At 48.8% G+C, this 23,039-nt stretch overlaps 1 protein-coding gene across 11 annotated transcripts in view; it reads right to left on the reverse strand.

Moving 5' to 3' along the window:
• MPRIP (myosin phosphatase Rho interacting protein) overlaps nucleotides 1-23,039 on the reverse strand; it is a 138,244-nt gene that overhangs the window by 19,058 nt on the left and 96,147 nt on the right. For 5 of the 11 annotated variants that reach the window (XM_025044390.1, XM_025044385.1, XM_015586648.2 and 2 more), the window contains 8 exons: nucleotides 18,283-18,427; nucleotides 17,340-17,453; nucleotides 15,662-15,718; nucleotides 14,341-14,409; nucleotides 11,922-12,011; nucleotides 7,654-7,763; nucleotides 3,954-4,518; nucleotides 2,016-2,132 (listed from right to left, as the gene is read on the reverse strand). In XM_025044390.1, the coding sequence (XP_024900158.1) occupies nucleotides 2,016-2,132; nucleotides 3,954-4,518; nucleotides 7,654-7,763; nucleotides 11,922-12,011; nucleotides 14,341-14,409; nucleotides 15,662-15,718; nucleotides 17,340-17,453; nucleotides 18,283-18,427 (1,267 nt within the window). Of the gene's footprint in view, nucleotides 1-2,015; nucleotides 2,133-3,953; nucleotides 4,519-7,653; nucleotides 7,764-11,879; nucleotides 12,012-14,340; nucleotides 14,410-15,661; nucleotides 15,719-17,339; nucleotides 17,454-18,282; nucleotides 18,428-23,039 lie in introns of all 11 variants that reach the window. The other 6 variants (XM_025044387.1, XM_025044389.1, XM_025044384.1 and 3 more) reach the window with 3 other exon arrangements.

Below are 23,039 nucleotides of genomic sequence, written 5' to 3' on the forward strand. Positions count from 1 at the left end.
AACAAAACAAGCAAACTCTTCAAGAGATTTAAAATAAGAAAGTAAAGCATGCAAACAAAATACAAATGAAACAAAACTCCCCAAATGGAAAGACATGCAGAATAGACAGAACTAATAATGTAGGAAAAAAACAAGAACATGAACAAGAATGAGAACAGCCCAGCCTAAGAATTTGGCCTGCCTGTGGCCCCCTCTTAGTCTGCTGGTGGGGAGGCCACAGATGTGACACTCAGTTACACTGTTATTAAGTTATACTCCACAGGCATGTCCAAACCATGCAAGCTCCTCCTCCCAGCATGGTTAGCGTAGTACCCACCCCAAGTGGCCAACTCCTTCTGACCCTTAATCCCAACAGCCCTTGTTCACTCGGACTTTTGGTTATAAGCATTCCCAAAGTGCAAAGGGAGATTAAAAGCAACCTGTTATCAGATCTAGCAGGAAGGTGTTCAGAGGCCAGTTCTGCCCAGTATCAACTGACAGGGGCTTAAGTGCAGGCTCATGCAATCATCCAAGTTAGACACAAATGAGGTAGGTTCTTAGGTTAGCAATGTGCAAAATCTGCTGCTAGTATCTTTACCACCTAATGTGAAGTAAATTTGTGTAGTATGTGGGACCAACCAAGGTTTAAAAAGATGCTCCTCAAACCTGGAGGGTTTGCGCGAACGACACAAAAAGCCCAGATTGAGCCGTGTAGGAAAGAGGGGTGCCCATCATCACCAGTTCCCGGTACCTGAGAGTTTGAAAAGCAATAACTACAGCTGAAGGGGCTGAGGAGGGTACAGGGAATGTGGGGTGCCAAGGCTGGGGGGAAAAGAGAAATGAGAGAAAGAGAGAGAAGGCAGAGGGAACATGCAACAAAAACGGTATGGAGGGTATGGAGAGAGGCAGGAAGGCAGACTGCCCAGAGAGTTTATGCGCCGACTTGGACTGAGGCAGCCAAGGTATGGTGGTCTGAGAATGCTGACACCGCAACTCTTCACAGAGACTCAGGGTCACTGAGAGCTGGAAGGGCCCTTAGGACAAGATCTAAGTCTACACAGGCAAGGAGTGGCCGACACTGTAAGGGAGAAGGTCCCGGGTTTTGCAGGTTAATGGTAGGGTCTGCACTTGAACCTGGGACCCTGACTCAAATGCTGGGTCCTCAGCCTTGGCAGAGAGCTGTTCCATCATCCCATTTTGCTTTTCCCGAGTACTCATTCATCAGTTGCCTCTCCCCATTAGCATGTCAGCTCCACGGAGCAGTAGTGTGTTATTCTGTACCCTAGAATTGGAAAGTTGTCCAGCTGGTGAGACACCCTCGGCGCTACCCACTGCTCTCTGTGAATCTGCTTGCTGGCCAGGACTCTGAAATGAAGATCTCTCTGGTGGACACCGGGTTTGAACTCTCAGATGAAGACCCAGGCTATGACCCTCTCATCCCCCCTTCTGGGCTTGCTGGGTGGGTTGCCATGTTTCCCCCCTGAAACTTCAGTCTAGGTAGAAAGAAAGAAATGGGGTCGCTAGACTAGTGGTAATAGACAGGTATGCCTTATAGGTATGGTACAGATACAGACAGAGAACAGGGGATCCAGTGCTAGCTTTGCCAATAACTTGGTTGTTAGGGAGGTACTTGGCTGGCTATGTTACTCAATTTCTTCAATATGTAAAACAGGACTAATACTGCTTTTGTGAAAACAATTAGAAATAACATGCAAATATAAGGTATTTATAATAAATATATATTGGGTTACTTTGAGAGCCAAAAGGATGGACTATCAAAATTATTTTATTAAAAAACAAACACACCCAAAAACCCCTTAGATGTAGAAGTTACGGATTCCCCAAAATGTAATACTAGGAGGAAAAATACACATGGCCCACTGCACTGAGACCTTCGATCTTCTGGTAGAGGAGCCCAGAGGTGCGGCATTTGGGAGAAGCTACCCCTGCTCAGGCAGGTTTTGCACATTTCTAGCCTGCCTGGGCCCTTCACACTGAAACCTCTGAGTGCATCTTGAGGGCCGAGGCAGCCCTACCTGCAGCACGTAGCCTTCTCGGGCACTCTGCTCCCGGCCCAGAGCCACCCTCAACTGGTCCTGCAGGAGACGGTTCTGCTCCAGAAGGTCCGAGGCTTCCTTCTGGCTCTGCTCCAACTGTCGGCAAAAAGATATACATTTTTAAGCAAAATGGTATAAAAAAACAGAAGCAAAGCACAGCAGTGACCCAAGACAGATTTCTGATATTAGCTGGGCTGAGCACATGGGCTCCTTCCTGGCCTTCTACATACCCACAGGTCAGGGATGAACTGGTCTGCTCTTATCTGCAGCATCTGGAACTAAAAGCTCCAGTTTAAGCCATAAATAACAAGGCAGACAAGGATACCCACGTAATTTCCACACCTGTTCAAGGTTCTGACACACAGACCCCACCAGGAAATGAGGCTTTGTGCCTGCACCAGGAAGAACCTAGCTGGGTCCTTTAGGGTTCCTCATGATGGTTAAATAGGTCAGTGTTGCCCTGGGCAGGCCTCATTCCAGGCCTTACCTAGACTTCTACTCCAACAACTCCACTTTTATACAATGGATTCCACATAAAATTGTCTGCACAAATGGTTGCACAAGATGTGGGTAGCAAGCAAGCTATTTCACATTCTTCTCGTTTTCAATGGCTCTGAATTCGGTTATTCATCCACTCACTCTTCTTCAAACATTCCCTACATGCCTATTGGATGCTGGGCCATGTGGGCCACGCTGCCCTGCCCCCAGAGGTTGTGGTATGAGGGGAGCTAAAGTGCAATGGGCAGGGCATTGCTAGGCTGTGCTGTAAAAGGTATAGAGACCCTTGATTTTCAGACATTGCTGTTTAAAACAAATTTATGGTTCAGTGTCTGGCCTGCTGGCTAGCAGGCCCATTTAGGCAGCTTAGGGCAATGCGAGTTTAAATTGTTATTTTTTTTACATCTTGCCTTTATTATCTTATTAATAGACACAGAAAATGAAAAAAATTCAAGTGTTCATGCTAATAATAAATATCAGTCTCGTGAATTTATTAACAAACTAGGAAAAAGGAGAAGTGAAGGCAGACCAAAATGACAAGTCTAACTTTAATCAGCTTATAAAATATTTGAAACATGAAACTATAACGCTGTACCTCTTTGGCCACAGAACTGCCTGTTCAGACTTACAAATCCACTGTTGAAGTTCCCCAGATTTGATTTCTGGATATATTTTCATGAAGGAACATATTAACATATTATGTATGCAACAAACACAAGGGCTGGCTTACCCATCTCTGCATCTGGATGCCCTGAGGGACATGCTCTGGAAAAAGCCTCTGTAGCTCAGCCTGGGTTGAATGAGTTATAGGGCATCTTTCACCTGCTCACTCACCAAGGGCCTGTTTTACATTCCAAATATCTAAAGTCTACCTGCCACCTGCCCTATGCCCTCTTAGGTCTCATCAACAGTCATCAGGCTGCTGTGAAAGCACTGGGGCTCATCTCTGCCTCCAGTTTTGGCCTGTTTGACCCAGAGCTGCCTAGTACAGATTGAAACCTAACTCTGCCTCTATCTAAAATCTCTAGTTCACGCCAGAAACAGGGTAGACAGAGCCCCCCATCTGCGCCTTGCAACCCTACTAATCTCTTCTCTGGCCACCCCTGGCCCTAATGACAGTGCCCTTGCCACATAACAAACTCCTCTGTCCTCTTGGAAAGGCCTGGTGCCCCTCACTGCCACCCTGCATAAGCTGGCACTCCCTTTATCTCTCAGTGCCTATGCTGTACTCTTAGGATTGGTCTGTCCATTGTGTTATCTCCCTGAGCGGTCTGCAAGTCCCTGAGGGGAGGGACCACATCTCCCTGAGTGCTATACAGCTGAACCACTCAGGCCACTGCCGGGCACAGGGGGTGCTCAGGGAAGGTTGCTGCATGGAACCCACTCACCCGTCTGCCCGTGGCCAACCCTGGCTGTTACCTCCTTCTCCAGCAGAGAGGTCAGCTCATGAGTGGAGAGCCGGTCACTTCCGTCCTCAGAGGAGGACAGGTGCAGAGGGGCAATAGGCACCTGCTTTTCTTCTCGGAGAGGGGTGGTCTCCACCTGATGCCACCGCTGCTCGATTTCAACATGGACGTTCTGTGTCTTGAGGTCAGGGGTCATGGGCAGCCCTGGGCTCCGGTCGACCTCCATCCGTAGGGCCATGTCGTCAGTGCCTGGCCCGTCCACAGTGTCGAGCATCCCAAAGCGCTTGCGGCGTTCTTCCCGCCTCCGCGCACGCTCCCGCTCCAGCTCACCTGGCTCCACCTCGGGGTGGGCGTCGGAGGGCCCTGTGGTGCTGGCCCTCTCTTGTGCCAGGGCCTGCTGCAGGGGGCGGAACTCAGCCCAGTCAAAGGTCTTGGAGCGCCCCTCCCGCCTCCGCTCCCGAGCCCGGCTCCTCTTCTGCTCGGGGTCCGGCTCCCCGGGTTCCACCTCTTGCTTCTCGCTCGGCCTCTGGTAAGATTCGAAAGAGGAGCTGCTCCGGTTCTTCTCTTCTGGTAATGAGCTGAGGGCAGGGGGCAAACAGCCTGTCAGGTGTGGCTCTGATGATAAGCACTCACCCCTGCAGAGGGCCCCAGCCCTACTACTTTCTCCACATTCTTCTTCTATCTCTGCTGCAGCTTCTTCAGGGCAGAGAAAGAAAGGACACTCTGCTGTCATTTCCTTGGAGGGAACCCAAACTGGGTTCTGAGAGGAGGTGGGCGGGCAAGAGCCACAGATGGCCTAGCAGTTTCCAGCAGGAAGATACTAGGAGGGTCCTCTTACTAAGATGCTGTAGTGGAGCGTCACATGACCCTGTCACCAGGATGATGGAGCATAGGGAGCCCTGCCCAACTCAGAGCCAAGGCCAAGAGCCCTGTGAGGGCATAGCCACTGTCCAACCCCTTCTTGAGGGAGGCCAAACCTGTGGCATGCATGTACTGGGCAGTAATGACAGAATGAATGAGATGAACCACATCCCTTGAAGGGATCAAGGGTTTTTAATAAGCGGAGCACAAATATGGTCTGCGTTTTAAGAAAACTACCTTGGTGGCTGGTGTGATGGATGAATCAGAGTAAAAGGCCAAAAACCACTTGTGGACAAGTGAGACGAATGGCCTGGGTGGCACCCATGAGCCTGCCCTATGCGGTGGCCCACTTGACAGGTGGAGAGCAGGACACTCAAGGGCACTTCTGCTTACCCAGCAGTGGTCCATGCCTTTTTGTAATTTGCCCCAAAGCAAAGATTCCTGGCAGGGGTGCAGTAGGGGGCATCAATCATGGCAGTGTTAGCAGTGTTAGGCAGGGGTCTCCAGGCTCTTTGGGACCCTCAGCCTGAGGAGAGTGACCTCTGGTCCCACCCAAGCACAGAGTCCTCAGCACAGAGTAGGAAACCACCTGGGACTGCAAGGGCTTGGCATGGGACTCCAGGTAGCACCTGCATTTAAATGGGGGCCAAAGATAAAGAAGCCAGAGAAAGAGGCACCTAAGGAAAAGAGAACAGAATCACCAGCACCCCGTGGGCAGATCCTGGCAGCTGACTAATAAAAAACAAAGTGATTCATAACAGTGGGCCCTACAAGTTTCCAATTTAAGATCACATGTGCATTTGAACAAAAATTCTCCAGAATGGACCTTTTAATACTGCTGAACTGAGAGCAAGATTAGGGTTACAGCCATGTAGGAAATTAGGATGACATGGAAAGCTGGAATTGGCAGCCATGCCAGGACCCATCGGTATCTCCAGGGGAGGAAGCTCCTCCTGGGGCCCCTCAGCTCCTAGATGGGAAGCCCCCTGCAACTCCCCACCAGGCTCAGGGGGCCTACAGTACCCAGCTTGACCCGGCACCTCTCATGTTTATATGTGTTTCTAATATGTTCTTGGGACTTAGCCTTGTAGCACTAAAAAAAAAAATCCATATTTTTCTCAAATTATAAAAGCCCACACTGAATAAGCACAAAGGCTAAAAACAATCTGGGGAAACAAATGACTCCACTAATTCCAAAGTACTAGTCAAAAAAAAAAACAACTGTCATATCAACCTTCCTATAGAAACAAAATGCCTGGTCCCGATGAACCCACAGTTCCTGCATGGAGCTTACACCTGAGTGCAGAAGGGAAGTGTGCGCGCCAGCCTGGGAGGTGCCACACCTGATCCATGTGGGCACTCAAGTGTACTACAGTGCATTCTTTACACCTGTTCTGAGGCCAAAGCCACAAGCCTGCCCTGAGACGTCCCAAAGCTGACTTTCCCCAGCTTTGGATCCTTAATTTGATGCACGGGGCCAGGCCTCAGTTGAGCAGCCAGGGTTGGCTGAGACACAAACAGCCAGGTGGGTATCAGTAGCCAGGAGAAGCCCTGAGGCCACCTGGTTCTCCCATGTCCAGTGCTAGTGCTACTCTGCCTCTGGAGGGCACGCAGTAGCCTTTGGCAGAGAAGCTTGAGCTACCTTTCTTGCTTTGCTATGGGGGATTCCTCACGTGCTCAGAAGGTATTGGGCTTATAAGGCTTTGGCCTCTACTCCTGCAAGGGGAAGAGATCGGGGGCAGCTGCTGAGGATGCAGTGGGACATAGCCACAAAAGGGTGGGAGCTCTTCCTGTATCACCATATAAAGGAGGCTCTCTAGCAACAAACAAGCCATCTCTGCTAACAGGACACCCGGAAGCATATCCCAGTCACCACCTCCTGGTCTTACCAACTCAGGAATAACTAACTATTCTATTCTTTTAATAAATAAAGTAATGAACAATGCCAATAAACACAGGAAAGAACTAAAGAAAAGTTATTTTGGGTTCCTTTCCTTCCTTCTTGTTCAAAGAGGTACAGAATCACTAGGAAGGAGTCAAAGACATGACGAAAATTTGGTATGGCCACAGCTGCCCCAGGCCGCCAAAGAGCATATGGTGAGCACCAGGGTCACCCTGAACGTGACCTCCAATGCAAGAAATACACTTGAGAAGTCAAACTACACATCCTGAAAAGTGTCAAATAGAGTTTCTCAGACCAGGTGAAGGGTCTGAAGCCTGGAGGCGAGGGCAGCAAAGTTCTGGGCATCATGGAATCAGCTCTACACACTGAAAGCGTGTCTTTTAAAATGAAAACCAACAGGTTTCTAACCTTCAGGATCAGAGAAGGAAGGTATGCAGTGAGTGAATAACAAGATGTATGAACCAAAGAATGTAAATGTTGGGGAGAAGTTTTCCAACTTAGGCTCTAGCACTGAGTTTCAGTCTCTCCCAATTACACAGAAATCCAACAGCTGTAGGAGTGAGGTGAAAAGACCAAGAAAAAGAAATGCTATGATGGCCTATGAATGCAGCCTCCAGGGCTGCCTTCACCCAACCAGAGCATAGCCGCCAGGGAGGCTCCCATACCAGAGAGAGATTCTCCCATTAAGCTCAGTTCTAACAGTGGCACAAATGTTACTTTTGTGGCTACACTGACCAGGCTTAAAGGAGGAAAGGTAACTGGAGGCAGAAAAACAAGGAAGTTAAAAGACAAATGAGCAGGGGCCAGCCAGCAGTGGAACAAAGGAGGGAAGGAAGGCTGTGCTGGGCCAGGCATAGAGCTCAGGTACCAGAAGAAGGACTAATCTAAAAAAGAGTGAGGCAGTGACCACTGGGGAAGGCAGTTCTTTTGGTTACCCCAAATGCCTTACCTCGTCACATCTGGGGCAGAGGTCGGGTGGACATGCTTCATGATTGTCTGTATCCAATTCCGCCGGATTCCAGATGTCATAGCAGAGAGGGTGAACTCGCCTTCCTTTGTCTACACAAAAGACAAGGCGTTATCAGTGACCACTGTCACCTCTTTGCCCCCAAAGGAAATACTATAAGGAGGACTGTGACCAAGTGGCCATCTTAGATGCACTATGTGTGTCCCCTCTTGTGATAAACAAGACCTGGAGAGCAAAAGAAATAGCAAAGCTGTAGACACTAATTTGCTTTCATGGAAATGGCTAACTTAGGTATCTCCCTCCCTGTCAGCAAGCATTTACTAAGTACCTACAACCTCTAGGCACCGAGAAGACTTTCTCTGCTCTTTAAGGAACTCACAGATTGAAGGGAAGGAGAGAGTGAGAGCATGTGGGGAACAGTGGAAAAGGAAGTACCTATAGCACAATGGGGCTGAGCTGGGCCTTATGAGGTGAGGAGGGTTGGCAGGTGGACAGAGAAGGGGTGCACGACCTAGGAGTGGGGAACAGTGCAAGCCTAGGCCCAGTACCATGCAGCAACGCTCATCAGGCACATGGAGACCAGGGAGAGGACAGTGACAAGCATGAAACTGGGGCCTGATGGAAGCCTGTCTGTTGGGCTGAGAAGCAGGGAGACCTGCTGTGTGGCTAGGGCAGTCATCCAGGTGATCAGAATTAAGGTAGTGGTGGTGATAGAGAAGAGGGAGGGGAGCACTGTAGGACAATTTCTAGACCCCTTAACTTGGATGAGCTGGTGGGACATCAGACAGGAGCATTTTGTGGTGGGGGCCAGTGCGTAGATAGGAAGAGAAGGGAGCCAGAGGGAGGAGGCAGCATGGCCAGCAAGGATGTGGAGTAAAGAGTGGCCTCTGGGACAAGATTCCTGCATCCCTAAGGGCCCCTGCCCCGTACCACTTGAAAAGGGGAGGAGCGGAAAACACAGGTGGCAGTCTGCATGGAGTACATTTCCCTGCTTCTGAACCTACAGGATCCTGTCTCAGAGAAGTGAGGGTGTCAGTCCAGTTCTTTAAGCCGGCAGTTCCCAATCTTTTTGGCACCAGGGATCGGCACTCCTATGAGAATCAAAGGCCTGATAGTCTGAGGTAGAGTTGAGGCGGTGATGCTAGCGCTAGGGAGTGGCTGCAAATACAGATGTAGCTTTGCTCACTTGCCCGCTGCTCACCTCCTGCTGTGAGGCCCAGTTCCTAACAGGCGATAGACTGGTACTGGTCCATGGCCCGGGGGTTGGGGATCCTTGCTTTATGCTCAGGCTACTCAGAAATGAACTCCTGAGACATGTCAGGAAATTAGCTTTTGAGAAATGAAATTACCAAGAAAGTTTTGGGATAGGTACTGGCATGGCCAGGGACCAAAACACGAGAGACTTCATGTTAGACTTGAGTGCTGCAAACCACAACTTGGACTTGATCTCATCTCCCACCTTGGGCCTCCACCAGCATGCCACAGTCAGAGACAGCCCACAGCCCGTGGTTCATCTCTCCTTTGGTTTTCCCTCGCTGTATATTGAGGGTAGGGGCATGGACTTCGAGCTTTCTGAAGCACTGGCCTGTCATGCCCCAGCCCTCCCTGTGTCCCCAAGACCTGCTCACACTCATCTTGGGGTCCTCTGCCTCCTCCCACTCCCAGATGTGGGTGTTACTGCCGTCTGATCTCAGTAATCTCCATGTTCTCTCTCATGACCTCATCTCTCACCTCTAGTAGGCTCTTTCCCAACTGTAGGTCCCCACTCCGTGGCTGTCTGTCATGTTCTAGAGAGCCCATCATGGCCTGAAACATACCACCAGCCAGAATTCCAGAAGCTCTACCCCTTCTGTGAAGTCACCTCTGCTGCCCAAATTTTGCACAAGGCTCACCATGCTCTGGGGCACAAGACCTCATACCTGCCTCCTCCCTGACCTGGCCAGAGCCACGGCCCATGTGTACTTCCTCCACAGTGCCTCTCAGATGCCCCTTTTTTGTTCTGCCTACCACCACTGTGCCAGCCTTCTTGGCCTCCTGCCTCCACCTTCGCCTCCTTTCTAACAGCCCACATGCCCTGCTGGATGTGTCTTACTAATGCACAACCTCCTCATGTCTTCTAACACATTCCAGTGCTTTCTACAACCTCAGGACAAGACTGACTTCTGATCCAGCACTAAGCTCTCTCATAGGTGTCACTAGATCTTATGGCTGGGCTGGGGACATAGCACACTCATTCTTCCAGCCTTGCTTCTCAAAATACTAAAGCTCCCTAGTGACCTGGGCTGAGACCCCGCCCACACACATACACTGAGAGCAATCTCTCCTGCTCTAGACCCTTTGGTACATGGGGCTCATGAAAAAGCATCAGAACTTGGGATAAGCTCCCTGTCCCATGGTAAAGTGAAGAAGGGCAGACTGATGGTTGAGATAACAAGGAGAGCAAACTGCATGGTTAAGACACTAGAATAACTAAGTCATAACTTGCTAAGTGATAGGACCTGACTTAAGTGACAAGTCACCTTTTACTTTAGGATGCCCTGCCCAGGGAAACCTGCTTTTTAAGATGGGGAAGTAAGGGTAAGGGAGGGGGATTCAGTGTGAGGCCCAGAAAGCCAGAACTCACTTCTGTCTCCAATGCTGTCCAGAGACAGGAGGCTCAGATCTAGCTCACTGAATGTTTGTTCCTCTTGGAGGGACCAGGAACAGAAGAGCATGATAGCAGGGCAGGTGGGGCCCTAAGATCCACAGACTTGCATCTTGGCCCTGATGCCAGGGCCATGTACCCCACATAGAGAAAATGCCATGACCAGCAGCCTAATGGGCTGGTGGCTAGATTTCTCTTTGTAATGAACATACTGGCTTTTGGGTGTGAACCTCAGTCTCCTCTAAGTTTGGTTAATATGAGTCAGTCTCAATGTTCCTGATCTATTCTGAGTCCAGTGACACAACTGAGTTTTTGGGCCCAAAGATCTGAGGGTAAAACCCTGTCAAACTCCCCACTGGAGTTTCTGGCCCCCTGTGAGGAACCAAGTCCCAGCGACCAGCCTCTGTAGTGGCAGCTGTCTTTCAGGCGATTCTCTACCTATCACACATTCATAAGGCTCTTGTGAGCAAATAATTAGCTTTGCTCAAACAAAGTTCTGGTCTTTGTCCTGACTCCTGGGAAGTAATCTCTGAACCCTTGTCATTCTGGGTAGGGGCTGGCCACGCAAAAAGACCAGCCATGATGTGGAATGGCTGGGGCTTTGGGCCATGTGAAATCAGCCGACCTCTCAGGGGAGGGCTAGAGATTAAGTCTGACCATATGGACATGACTCAATCCATCAGGACAGTGATGAAACCTCAATAAAAATTCTGAACACCGGGCTTATAGGGAAGCTTTCTGGGTTGGAAGCTCTGTGTATCACCACACAGCAACACCAGAGAGAAACATGTCCCTGAGGACATGGAAGCTTATGTTTAAGGTCCTCCCAGTCGATTCTCTAGGCATCTCTTCCTTTGGCTGGTTTTGACTTATATCTTTCTGCTATAATAAACCGCAATTGGTAAGTACAGTGCTTTCTTGTGCTCTGTGAGTTGTTCTGACTAATTCTTGAACCTGAGGATGGTTTGGGGTACCCCAGAATTTGCAGTTGGTGTCAGAGGGCAGATGTGCCCTAACCTTGAGCCTGGCTAACTCTGGGTAGCCTCAAGCCACCAACTTTAATTAAATGGCCAATGAGAACTGTCTTATTTATCTAACCAGATTTTTGTTGGAGGGCTTGTCTAAGCCCCTAAGATTGTGGGGGGTTGAAAAAGACTTTCATGAATTTTCAAATTCACAACTGAATGAACAAATGAAAGAATTAAGTAAATTAAAACCTAGTATTATGAGATTTAAATAATTAACACTTTCATTCTTATTCCTCATATCCCACACATCCTTCCAACTGTTCCAAACTCTAGTATTTTTTAAAAAAGAAAAAGAATCTTCAGTAACAAAAAGCTTCTAAACAGTCTTGAAAGATGCTAATGTCTAATTTTTTGCTCAGATCACAAATTGGGGGTAGGAGTCAGGTGCCACAAGACAGAGGAAGGAAAATGACAAGGCACCAACACTGATGAGAAAGAACCAAGCACAGGAAGTCAGCTCTGCCCACAAGTGTCCCTGGACTATGCCATCAAGTTCTCAGAAAAACATCCCAGCCATTCAAGCCTATAATCCCCACCTCTGTATCAAGCCTGTTTCCAAACTCCATCCCTGTGCTCACATGTATCTGAAAGCCATAATTTCTCTGGACTGGATATTCCGTGACATTACAACACGTAGACAAGTCAATTTCCCCATCCAAGTCGGCTGCCTGCGGAGAGAAATGAGAAGACCTTAGAGATTTAGAAATAAAAGTCAATACCAGATGAACAAATAACCATCACTTTGTGTGTTGGCCTTATTTTTAATGGGCATATACTCTCACAAGTGAGGACACAACCTATCCTACACTATCTGGAAACACTGATGCCACCATTTTCCAATGTGTATCCTGCTAAATATATCCCCATGCAGGTTAAGTTCTCAAATGTGCTGATGTTGGAACTTCTTTACACTTAAAAACTGAGGACCTCAAAGAGTTTCATGTGAGCTTTATCTATTTACTATACTAGAAATTAAGTTGAAAAAAATAAATGAATAAGCCCATTTCATTTTTTAATAAAAATATTATTTAAAAAATTAGTGATAAGAGTATTGTTCAAACTTATACAAATCTCTTTAATATCTGGTTTCACATATCTGTTTCTGCACTCAGTCAATAAATATGTTGTTTTGGTTGAAGCATCTGAAGATAGTCTGGCCGTATAAGAATATGGAATTGGAAAGAAAAGGCAGACATATTTTAATAATCTTTTCAAATAATTATGGCTATTTTTCTTCGATAAGTGGTAGCTTCTTAAAGGTTAACTGCAAAGTGCAACCTGAATCATATCAAGGAACTTTCTGTAATCGGCTACATTAAAATCCATGGTTTTACACCCTGCCCTTTGAATGGGTCTTTTACCTATGCACAATTGTGTAACATTATGTATTGATCATTTGGAAGATAGTGACTTATACACGTCTTCCAAACGTTGATATATCTCATTAAACAAGATCAACTATCACATCTGTTAGTATCACACCTATTTCGTTCGGAGAGTCTGTAAGTAAAGAGAAGCTATTACGTTCATGATGGTGAATATAAGTTTTACAAAGTTCTAAGTTTTGCTTAAAAGCTCATCTTATCATCACTGGCAACATATCCTGTCAGTTGTTTTCCTAAAAGATATAGGCTCACTTGGTTCATTTTCAAGAAAATGTCTGCTAAACACCCAAACTGAATGAGAATTGTCAGTTGTTCTTTCAAGTAAAGACTATTCTACAAAGAGAAACTGCTAGTTAATCTGCATTGCAGAGGGCAAAAGTGTTTCCCCACAAGGCAGCTTACTTCCCGTTTTGAATCACAGAATATTAAAAAGATGGATATTCAAGGATTGAGAGTTAATAAAATTAAGTAACTTTTACTGTTATAGAGAGGCACTTTCTTTAACATTGTGAGTGTGTGGTAGTGAGGAACATGTCACTGCTAGCCACCTGCTGTTGCAGTCTGTGACTGGGCTAAAGCACCAACAGTTTCACTTACTACTGCTTTTGCCATTAGTGCAAATGTGAATACAATGAAAAAAGCAAACAGCATCTTAGTTTTATAATAATAGTTTTGAGTATCCCAGCCTCCCTGAAAGTGTCTCCAGGGGTCTGTAGCCCAAACTCTGAGAACTGCTGGTCTATGCATATACAATCAAGCACTTACACATGCTCCTGTGTTCCCTGATATTAGGCACCACCAGAGGCCTGCCACCCACACTAGTCTATACTTACCTGTATCACTAATACCTTTCCACTGCAGCCCACAAAGAACTTAGTATTTTTTAGGTTCGGGGTATGTAAATTTAACAAGACCCCTTAATGATAGATATTTAGGTTCTTCTCAATCTCCTGCTATTACAAAACTACAGAATGATTAACCCGGGATATATATCTTTTTCTATATATGGATATATCTGAAGGATTCCTGGAGTTGCAAGGGAAAGGTTAGGAACAAAGACTTGTTAAATTGCTCAAAAGAGATAATTTTTTGTTGGTGAGGAAAAAGAACCCCTTCTGGTTGGTCTTTCATCATGGAATCAAGACTGTGAGCTGGGCCAACCAAGTTCATCTGCCACATCCCATCCTTATCCAGGAGATAAGGGACAAGATTTAGTTCAAAAACTCAATTCACCACAAAATCTCTTTGTAGAAAAACAAAATTGCTCATCCTGAGTTTTAAAATAAGACATCTTTCAGTGTTTTTTAAAGAATAGATTAAAAAAAAAAAGTCGCTCAAACTCACTGAACCTAGATGCCTAAAGCAGGGCCTCAAAAGACCCCAACATTCAAGGCAGGAACCAGTCAAGAGACCATCAAAAGCTGATCACGATGCGCTCAGACTTCCCTCGAGATTTGCACTGGTAACCCAAGATACCAATGTGGATACTCGTCAACAGACAGAGGGAACTTCAGCTCAGGAGAAGCAGTAGTGTTAGGGAGCCTCAGGCTCCCAGATGACACCTGAACACCTTCAGCTGTCTCCACAATGGGACCAAAGCCAAGACACTCACCTCCTCAGCCACTGAGTCCCTGTAGTATCTCAGGCTTTGATCAGCAAGGACAAACCAGTGTTTCTTCCACTAAAATGGAAAGGAAAAGAGACTCAACTACCATGAAGCACACTAGACTTCTGCGGGCACCTCCCAGAGCACAGGTAAAGCAGAGGGCAGGCAGTCCCTCCCACAAGTGGCAGACAAACACAGAGGATTCTGCTCAGGCTGTAGGCAGCCATGCACACATGATCTCAGGGTGCTTGCTAAGCCTTGGCTCCCCAGTGACAAGGCAGCAGGGAGAGCTGGGGTGGGCCATGGGCTCTCTGTAACCCACAGTGGTGTGGCTGGTGAATAGCGCTCTGAAGTCCTCAATCTCAACTCCAGAGGTTGCAGAGAAGGGGCTGGGCCCTCAGAGCTGAAAGGTGCTATAAAAACAGCATCTCAATCCTAAGGAGGCCACCTGTGAACCGTAGCCACTGGCTGGTTAACCAGAGGGGCACGCCCACCTGCAGCTAGCAGGAACAAACCAACCAGCCAGATTCCCAAGTCTTCACTGTGAATAGCAAGGAGGGAGACTTGAGTCTTCAGGCAAGGCCAAGAGGATTGATACAGAGGAGAGAGAAAAAGAGGGTGTTTCAGTACAGCTGCTCAGGAAGCAGGTGGGGGAGCATGGGGGGTTTGGGTTTAAGGGGTCTCTCCATATGACCTAGTTGGCTCCTCTTCATACCTCCTTGGAGGTCTGGCCTTCCAACCCCAACCAGGATCAAGGTGGGGCTGGCAGGTCCTGCTGCAAATGACTCTTCCTGCTTGAATCTGATGGCAAGAATGTATCACTCTGGCCCTCCCAGGACTGCAGCTGAGTTGGTGTCTCTTACAGAGTCTTGCTATCCTCAGCTGCTATCTACTTGGCTGCCTTATATGCAAGCACAAGCCAGCCCTACAAATCAGAGGCTTTTCTTGTCCCTGGGAAGCCTGGGCTCTCAGGAAACTTTTAGGAAAGATAAGCAGGTAGGGAGCTGATGTTGGAGAATATCCCTGTAGCCTGAGGCCAAGATTGCTCTAGATGTAGGAGAGTAATCTATAGCACTGGCAGTAGCCAGGCTTAGCTGGTGCCTTTCCAGAAGCCCCTGCACCCACTGCAGAAATGAGGGTGGGGCTGTGAACTTCCACTTCTTTAAGGAGATGGGGGTCTTGGCCACAGTTCTTGTCCATGAGACCAGGGGGTGTGCCGGAGGTGAGGGATGGAGCCAGTGCTCACAGACCTGCAGGGGATAAGGCCAGCTCAGCCTCACATCTGTTCCCCAGCCTCTCAGAAACCACAACAGCTCTGCACACTAACCTGGCCATCCTCGTACTGCTTGGTCAGCCAGCCTTTCTTGAAATTCAGCAGGTCAGGCTGAGAAAGGGAAAAAAAAGGAACAGTTCAGAGGAAAGCACTATGGTATTCCAGTAGTGGGCAAAGGGTGACTGATGGAGCAGACATTTTTGTCCAGATGAAGTGGGCACCAGGAAAAGGGGTTTCTTCACCTGCCAGAAAAGCCCGTATGGGCCCTCTTTGTCCCAGTGGGTGCTGCACACAGCCTCAAAGGCATGCCCATCTTTGAGGAAGGAGATGCTGGGCTGCGCAGGCATTGAGAAGGGGAGGTTTTAGACTCATTGCCTTGTGAGCAGTAGCAGCTGGGCTGCCTGGTGCTCTGAGACAAGCTCTTGCTCCATCTGCCTGGGAGGCAGGAAAGAAGGATCCAGATGGAGAGTCACTGAGTGTTTTATGTGAAGGGGAAGGTCTGCAGTGACGGCTAAAAGGAGAATTCAGAAATTCTTGCAGAAGCCACAGGAAGTCTAAGAGAGAAAGACAGAGCAAAAGACCAAGAAGCAGAGACCACGTCTAGTATTGAGTCAGACGCAGGAGCAACTTTGCCAAAACCCTCAGGCCATTTATCTGTACCAGGATGAATCTCAGCCTCCGTATCTCTACAATGAGAAAAACCAGGCCAACAGACAGAAAAGCAGGGGTGCAGGCCTGCCAGCAGGGTTTGAACAGGGTGCTTTCCCTGCTGGTCCCTCCTATACCTGTGCCATTCAGACTCGTTAAGACCACCTGCAGCCCACCTGGATCCTGCTTGCATTTTACATCTGGATACCTGCAAGGCTGGTGCCTCAAAGAGACATGGATCATTCTTCTCATCCCATCTGCCCTCTACTTTTCTAAAGCCGTCTTGACCAGAAATGAGCTGTGACATCTTTTTGTATTCCAGGGACTGGGAGGGAGTTAAAATAGGTGTGAAGTGGCAAGACAATGACCAGCTTCTGCTCCAAACCCTTGAGCAAAACCCAGAACTCAAGGAAAAATTAAACTTCCTCCAGGTAAGAAACCTCCTGTCCTTGCTCCAGTTTTGTGTCAATTTGGTTGGTGGCTCACTGCCCCTTTGGGGAAGAGGTGGCATCAGCCCTAGGCTCCTCAGGAGTCTAAGAACAAAAGCAGAAAGGAGCCCCAGGTCACCATGTGAGCAGCTGTCTTTCAACCCCAGGGCCTCTGGCGTGTCACTGCTGGCAGGGGTGATGGTACTGCCTGGACTCCCTCCGACCACTCCCTACCTGTATCCTCCCTGCTGTAGCTCAAATGATCTGGAGCAAATGCCTGTTTTCCCTCTGCAGTGAAAATCCCATGAACAAGGCAAGTGCTCCCAGCAAAGGAGGGCCCTCCTGTCTCCAAAATGTCACAGAAACAAATACCCAAAATAAGATGAGGTTCTCTGCTATGGCCCTGATCTTCTGGAGTCAGGATTCCACTGCCTGGCCAGGGGGCCTCTTCCACTGGGGACCTCAGAGCTCAGGATGCTCATGTAGCCCAGAAAAGGGTAAGAAACAGGGCAGCTGCTTCCCATGCACAGACATGAGGGCCTGTGCACAGAAGGGACAGCCAGCGCAGATGCACGGACAGAAGCAGACATCGACCTCAAGTGATACAAGCAGCAGGAGCAGTCTCCAGGCCTTGGTGCACGGGCGCCTGGGCTCACCGTCAGGGAGGACTCCGTGGACCTCCTGTCCAGTGACTTGGCTCTTCGGTGTGGAGACAGGGGGGAAGCTGACGCATCCGGGAGAGGAGCTGTGGGGGCTTCGCTGGGGAGGTCCTGTGGCAGAGAGCAGCCACCAGTCAGTACAAGCGTCAACTCAGGCAGGGAACAGGGAGTCCAGCAGCCAGAGCTGTGGGAGGATTGGGAATGTAGGGGCCTTGTTCTCAAGTGACAAGAGTGCTCTGTCTTTGCTAGGGCGGGGACAGGAGCCTGCATCCCAGATTCCCCATCCAGTGCCTTCCTTTGTTTCACAATGTGGGTTCTGAGCTACCCTGGCTGTTAAAGCAGTCCTGTCCTTCAGATGCACCTGCATAGTCACTGTTACTCTCCTGATCTTGCCCTGCCCCTTGCTTCTTGGGGTCACAGAAGGAAGAGCCCTTAGTTCTGTGGCTGCGAGCAGAGCAGGAGGGCACCTCAGAAGCTCACAGAGAAACTGGGGAGCAAGATGAAGATTGGACACAGCAGGACCACAAGAGTTGGGCAGGCTGCCTGGGAGGAGGAGGATGGGAAGCGGAGTCTACTTTGTGGACTAAGCAGAGAAATGAGGGCTGTGGTCACCACTTGGAAGAAAGAGGAAGAAAGGTGTTCAGGCTTGTGGCTGGGCTACCTCGGAGAGGAAGAGAGAGGCTCTAGTTAGTACCGAGGATCTAAGGCTTGTCAGAACAGCCTTTAGCAGAGATGAAATTCTAAAAGAAAGATGCAGAGGACAAGACTTGTCCTTAAGAAGTTCACTAATTGGAGAAGGAGATGAGAGACCAAAGCAAACAACTATGAAAGGAGAGTGGAAAGCCTAGCAAAAGTACAACCAAGTGTGTGCTGGGGGCCTCGAAGGGAAGAGTGGGACCATGTTGGGCCCACAAGGCACTGTTCAGGCCTCCGTGCTCACCCGCTTCCTGGGGAATGCCCTCTTCTCACTGCGGCCTTGGCGAGTATCGCTTGATGGTGAAGGCCCAGCTGACAAGTTGGTCTCCATGTGTTCTGTTGCCTTCTCAATGTCCAAGGACTCAAATTTCTCAATTACTTGAGACCTCCTACAAGAGAGGACATGAGCCCTGCTGGGAGAGACAGGGTTCCCCTACAGCCCGAGACGGGCTTGGTCTCATTGCAGAAGGACTCGTTTGGCCAACACCCCCACACCTGGCCCATTCCAGCCATCCCTGGACCTTCCCTTCCACAGGGCGTATAGGCTGTGCATACAGCACTTGACTAGTTCACCTTTGACACCCCTCCCTGAGCTCTCTTTACCCCTACTGTGGAAGGTAGAGCCGTGCAGGGCCTGGCAGCAACTCATGTGCAAGGGCCTTTCCTTCTGCCAAGTCTGTCCTTGCCTTCTGCCCTCCCAAACCTAATAATGGAAGTCCCTGCATGGTCTGTTGTGTTGATACACTTGGCAATCACATAGCTCATCACCAGGCATCCTCTCCTGAGCCACAGACATGATCATAAGGCAACCACCACCTTGGAGGGGGATGACCCCATCCTCATCGAATTCCTAGCAGATCATGATGCAGCCCCCACCCCAAGGCAGTCAAAATTTAGCAAGAAAAAGGGCCATGAATTAACATTGTTTCTGCCAACAGTAAAAAGAATCAAAAAATAAATTAAAACAAAAACAAAGCAAGTTGATTTCGTGTGAAAGGGCTGGTGGCATCATCAGGCCATCTATGGCTGGAGACGGAGCTGAGATGGGAGCGAAGCAGGCGGAGGAAGGGCGAGTAACGTCACACAGCGACACAGCAGGAGAAGGTGGAGAGGGGCAAGACCTGAAAGAAAATAAGGCTGGAAAATGAATAAACAGAAAAAGACGGCTTTTTAAAATCAAATAATGGTACATCAAAATTATCCAAAGAATTAAAGAAAAAAAACCCGAGGTGATCACTGAGGAGGAGAGACCATCCTTGTCTGAGTCACGAAGAGTCAATGAGGTGAGTGTGAGCATGGGTGCTTGGGTCTTGGACACTGACACGTTGCAGGACCAGAGGCCCGTCTTCCCACAGGGACACCCAGGCAAGTGTCCTGAAGTCATCTCTCAGGGAGCGGTTTACTTGCATTTTGGACAAGTGGTGGATAGTTGAGGGGAAGCGAGTGAAGGGCCTCTGAGCCCAGAAAACTAACTAAAATCTAACTCTAAGAAAAAAAAAGAGGAAACGAGCTCAAAACTTGAAACATTTCTCCCTCAGAGGTTAGCTTTTTTTTAGGGAGAATTACCAACAAATATTGATCTCCTAGGGATTCTTCAAGGAAGGCTTAATACCAGGGGCAGAACTCTTGGGGAACCTGAGCTCTCTGCTTCTCCCTGTGCTTCCACAAGAAACGTGGGCACCCCACTGCACTAAGCTTCTATGGAGTCTTCTCCAGGAAAGGAATTTGTTCCCAGGCCAGCCTGCCAGAACCAGCAGTGCAGGGTGGCTGAGGGAGGGCAGCAGGAGAGGGCGTGTGTCTGAGCGCAGGAAGCTACGGCAGAGGCAGGAGTTCCTGGAACCATAGGAAGCTCTTGCAAGTGCTCAGCCTGGTCGGGCGGTGAGGCATCCCCCATGCCCGACTGTCCTGGTGAGGTCTGGATAAGATTCCAGGCCTACTCACAAGTCTAGGTGCCACCACTTGCTGAACAAGAGCCCCTCCAACTGAGCCCAGGGCCTAGAAAGCCCCAGGAAAGCTGTGAGATACAGTTCCTGGCCAAGTCACATGCGAATTGCATGCTGCAGGACTGCCAGGGCTGTGAAGAGAAGAGTCAGACAAGAGAAGAGGAAAGCGGCACTTGCTGCAGCCTCTACACACAGAAGGGGCTCAAGTGAGGTCAGCCACATTTACTTTGCAAAGTGGGAAGTTTTTAACTTGGTTCCCTTGAAGTACTACAGGTGTGGCCACAAATGCCTCCCTGGGCTGGCTGACAGCACAGAAAGGAGGCGCTGTACCTCTGCTTGGCTGACCTTTCCAGGTTCCTAGCCTAGGGGCAGGTAGGACTACACAGGAGCTGGCCCTGGTATCGTCACCCATAGTTCAACTAGGGCCATGGCCTCCCCATGCTTGCTCAGCAGCAACTCACCATCCAAGAAATGTTTTAAAGGCTCTGGAGCAAGTCTGAAAAGCAGAGCTGGTTGGCCCACAGAGGACTGCTTCAGGGCCATGGCTTCTCAGGAAACTAAGCCCTGTCATCACCCAGCCTGGCTCCTGGGAAGGCCTAGTTTGTTCTGGGTAGCTGTGGCCAACAACTTGCCAATGTGGAGTTCTGCTCTATTCAACTCAGAGACAGGAATCCAATCAAGCACAGCTACTCAGGACCAGAGAGCAGACCTCTCAAAGTGACATCAGCCAGCCAGATGTAATCAAGGGCAGTAAGAAAGTGATGTTACAGTGTTAGGATGCAGAGCTGGTGGGTCCTAGGGGTGCCAATACCAGGTGAAAACCCATCCCCATGGTGGCAAAGAGCATGTAGAGAGCAAAGCCTCAGAGATGCCATCCACCCCAGGCCACCAGACAAGAACGAGTTCAAAGCCAAGCCGGTATGCTAAATGTTAGATCTCTGATCTGCTGCTAAACCAAGGGCATGGCTGCCACACAGAAGCCTTCACGACATGCGGCCTGCCCACAAGCCAGTGCGAAGCCTCCCCAACCACAGCTGCTGGCTTACTAAATCTCTGGCAAGTCCCTTTATTTATATATTTCCTTAATTGCTTAAAGGACCCAGTCCTGGGTCACATCATGGGAGCAGGGCCTTCTCAGTTAAGGGCCCAGCTAGATGTGTGTCCTGGCTCCACTGCTCCAGGCTGTTCCTGCGAGGAGCTACCCTGATTCTGGGCTCCTATGTCTGTATCTACACACTAGGGATGATGATGCAGGCATCTCACGAGAGTACTAAAGAAACAAGAAGCCAGCCAACTGCTTGGCAGGCACCTCCAAGGCAAGAGGTCAGCTTCTCTCTTCCTCGGAATTAGGTATATTCTGTTGTCTTCTCTTTTTAAGACCAAATACTCTACGTGTCTTTTCTTTATCCTGGCGGTTAACCCACAGGTCCTCAGGTCCTTTCTATCTGGGACATGTGGGTGAGTATTAAGAAGAGAAGGGAGCACCTTGAGAGGAATCCATTGCCACCCTGGCCTGTCCCCACAACATGTCCCAACTATGAGCTTTACTTAGGCTTTGGAGGAGCGACGAGAATACTCTGTGAATACTTCTGGAACTTAGGCCTGAACCTCTCTTTCAGAAAGGGAACTTCTTTGGGAACCTAATGAAACTATGAATATTTTTCCCCTGGCAAAATGTACACATAGACTCTCAAGTGGTTCAGAGGGGTCTGTGAGCCTCCGGCAGCCTAGAGGTCATCTGGGTAAGAACCCTGTCGTCAGGCAGGTAAACAAAGAAAGACAAAGGCTCTGTTTACAGATTTATTTAGGGCGCAAGCTCCTATTAGAGGAGGTGCTCGGGTGCTCTGGTCCAGACCTGGGCTTAGAGGCCTGAGATGGAACCAAGATCTTTCCTCAGCTCTCTGAAAAGCACAGGGACAGTGGAACAAGGGAAGGGAAGGGCAGAGCCCTCCTCTCCTCAGACCACAGTCGAGTTCTACACCTCTGCCCCTGGTCTTTGTCCTAGGCCCATCGTCCAAACCCCATCTCTCCCCAGGAAAACTCCCCATTTCACATTTCAGCCAAGTCTGGACAAAGAGTGATTCTGCCGGGTACCTGGCAGCTTCACAGGCTGCTTTGGCTGCCCTGTGGCTTTCTGTGGGAGAGAGTACTCAAGGGAGGAACTATGCTGCTACCTTGCCATCCCAGGCATGGCCACCTTCCCTGTTTCTCCTTCCATGCCCTTCACCCATACACATGAGACTGGTAAGGGCAAGCAGAGCTTCTGCCACCACTTGCATCTCTGGGGGTCTTACTGCCTCTGCTGTCTCCTTGGAGAACAGAACTGAGCTAGGAAGGAAAAGATCCAGTCACACATGGCCCAGGCAGCTGAGAACCCACCCAGGGTCTTGGTACTAGGAGATACTCAGAGGGAGCAGCTGGCCCCCTGCCTAGGCTTCTGGGTACCCAGAGATCCTATATTCTGACCACTAGGAGCTGAGTTCTGGAACCAGAGTCCAGGGTCAAGAGGGAAAGGTTCCCCACATGCTCTTAACAGACAGGGAGAATGAGCATGCTCCCCAAGGAAGGTTTAGGGGACGTGTGTGTGTGTGTGTGTGTGTGTGTGTGTGTATGGCGGAGAGTAGAGATAAAGATGTAGTAACCTTCTTGAAAGTTCTTGAAATGCCAGAAGCAGATATAGCTAATAATTCTACATATAATATTAAAGAGCACTCAGCATTCTCTACCAGTTGCCTAATTTTAAATCACCCCCTCCCCCGCAAAAAAAATCAACTTTATAAACCAGTATTAAATTTTTAGTAAGCATTAGTAGACATCATTGTAATGGGTGCTAAGATTTTGTTTCCTCAAGTAAAAAAATTTTCTTAAATATTATTCCTTTCTTCCCATAGTGAACAGAAACAACAAACTACATTTTATTATAATCAGGCCTGAGAGCTATGGAACCATTTAAAACATTAATCTAAATGATTTATTGTGCAAGTAAAGCCAGGGATGGTTAAAATGTAGTTGTATTTCTTCCTGTGTAATCTGGGCAAATTATTTACAATTTGAACTG

The sequence above is a fragment of the Pteropus alecto genome, unplaced genomic scaffold, assembly GCF_000325575.1.
Source record: "Pteropus alecto unplaced genomic scaffold, ASM32557v1 scaffold52, whole genome shotgun sequence".
NCBI lineage: Eukaryota > Metazoa > Chordata > Mammalia > Chiroptera > Pteropodidae > Pteropus > Pteropus alecto.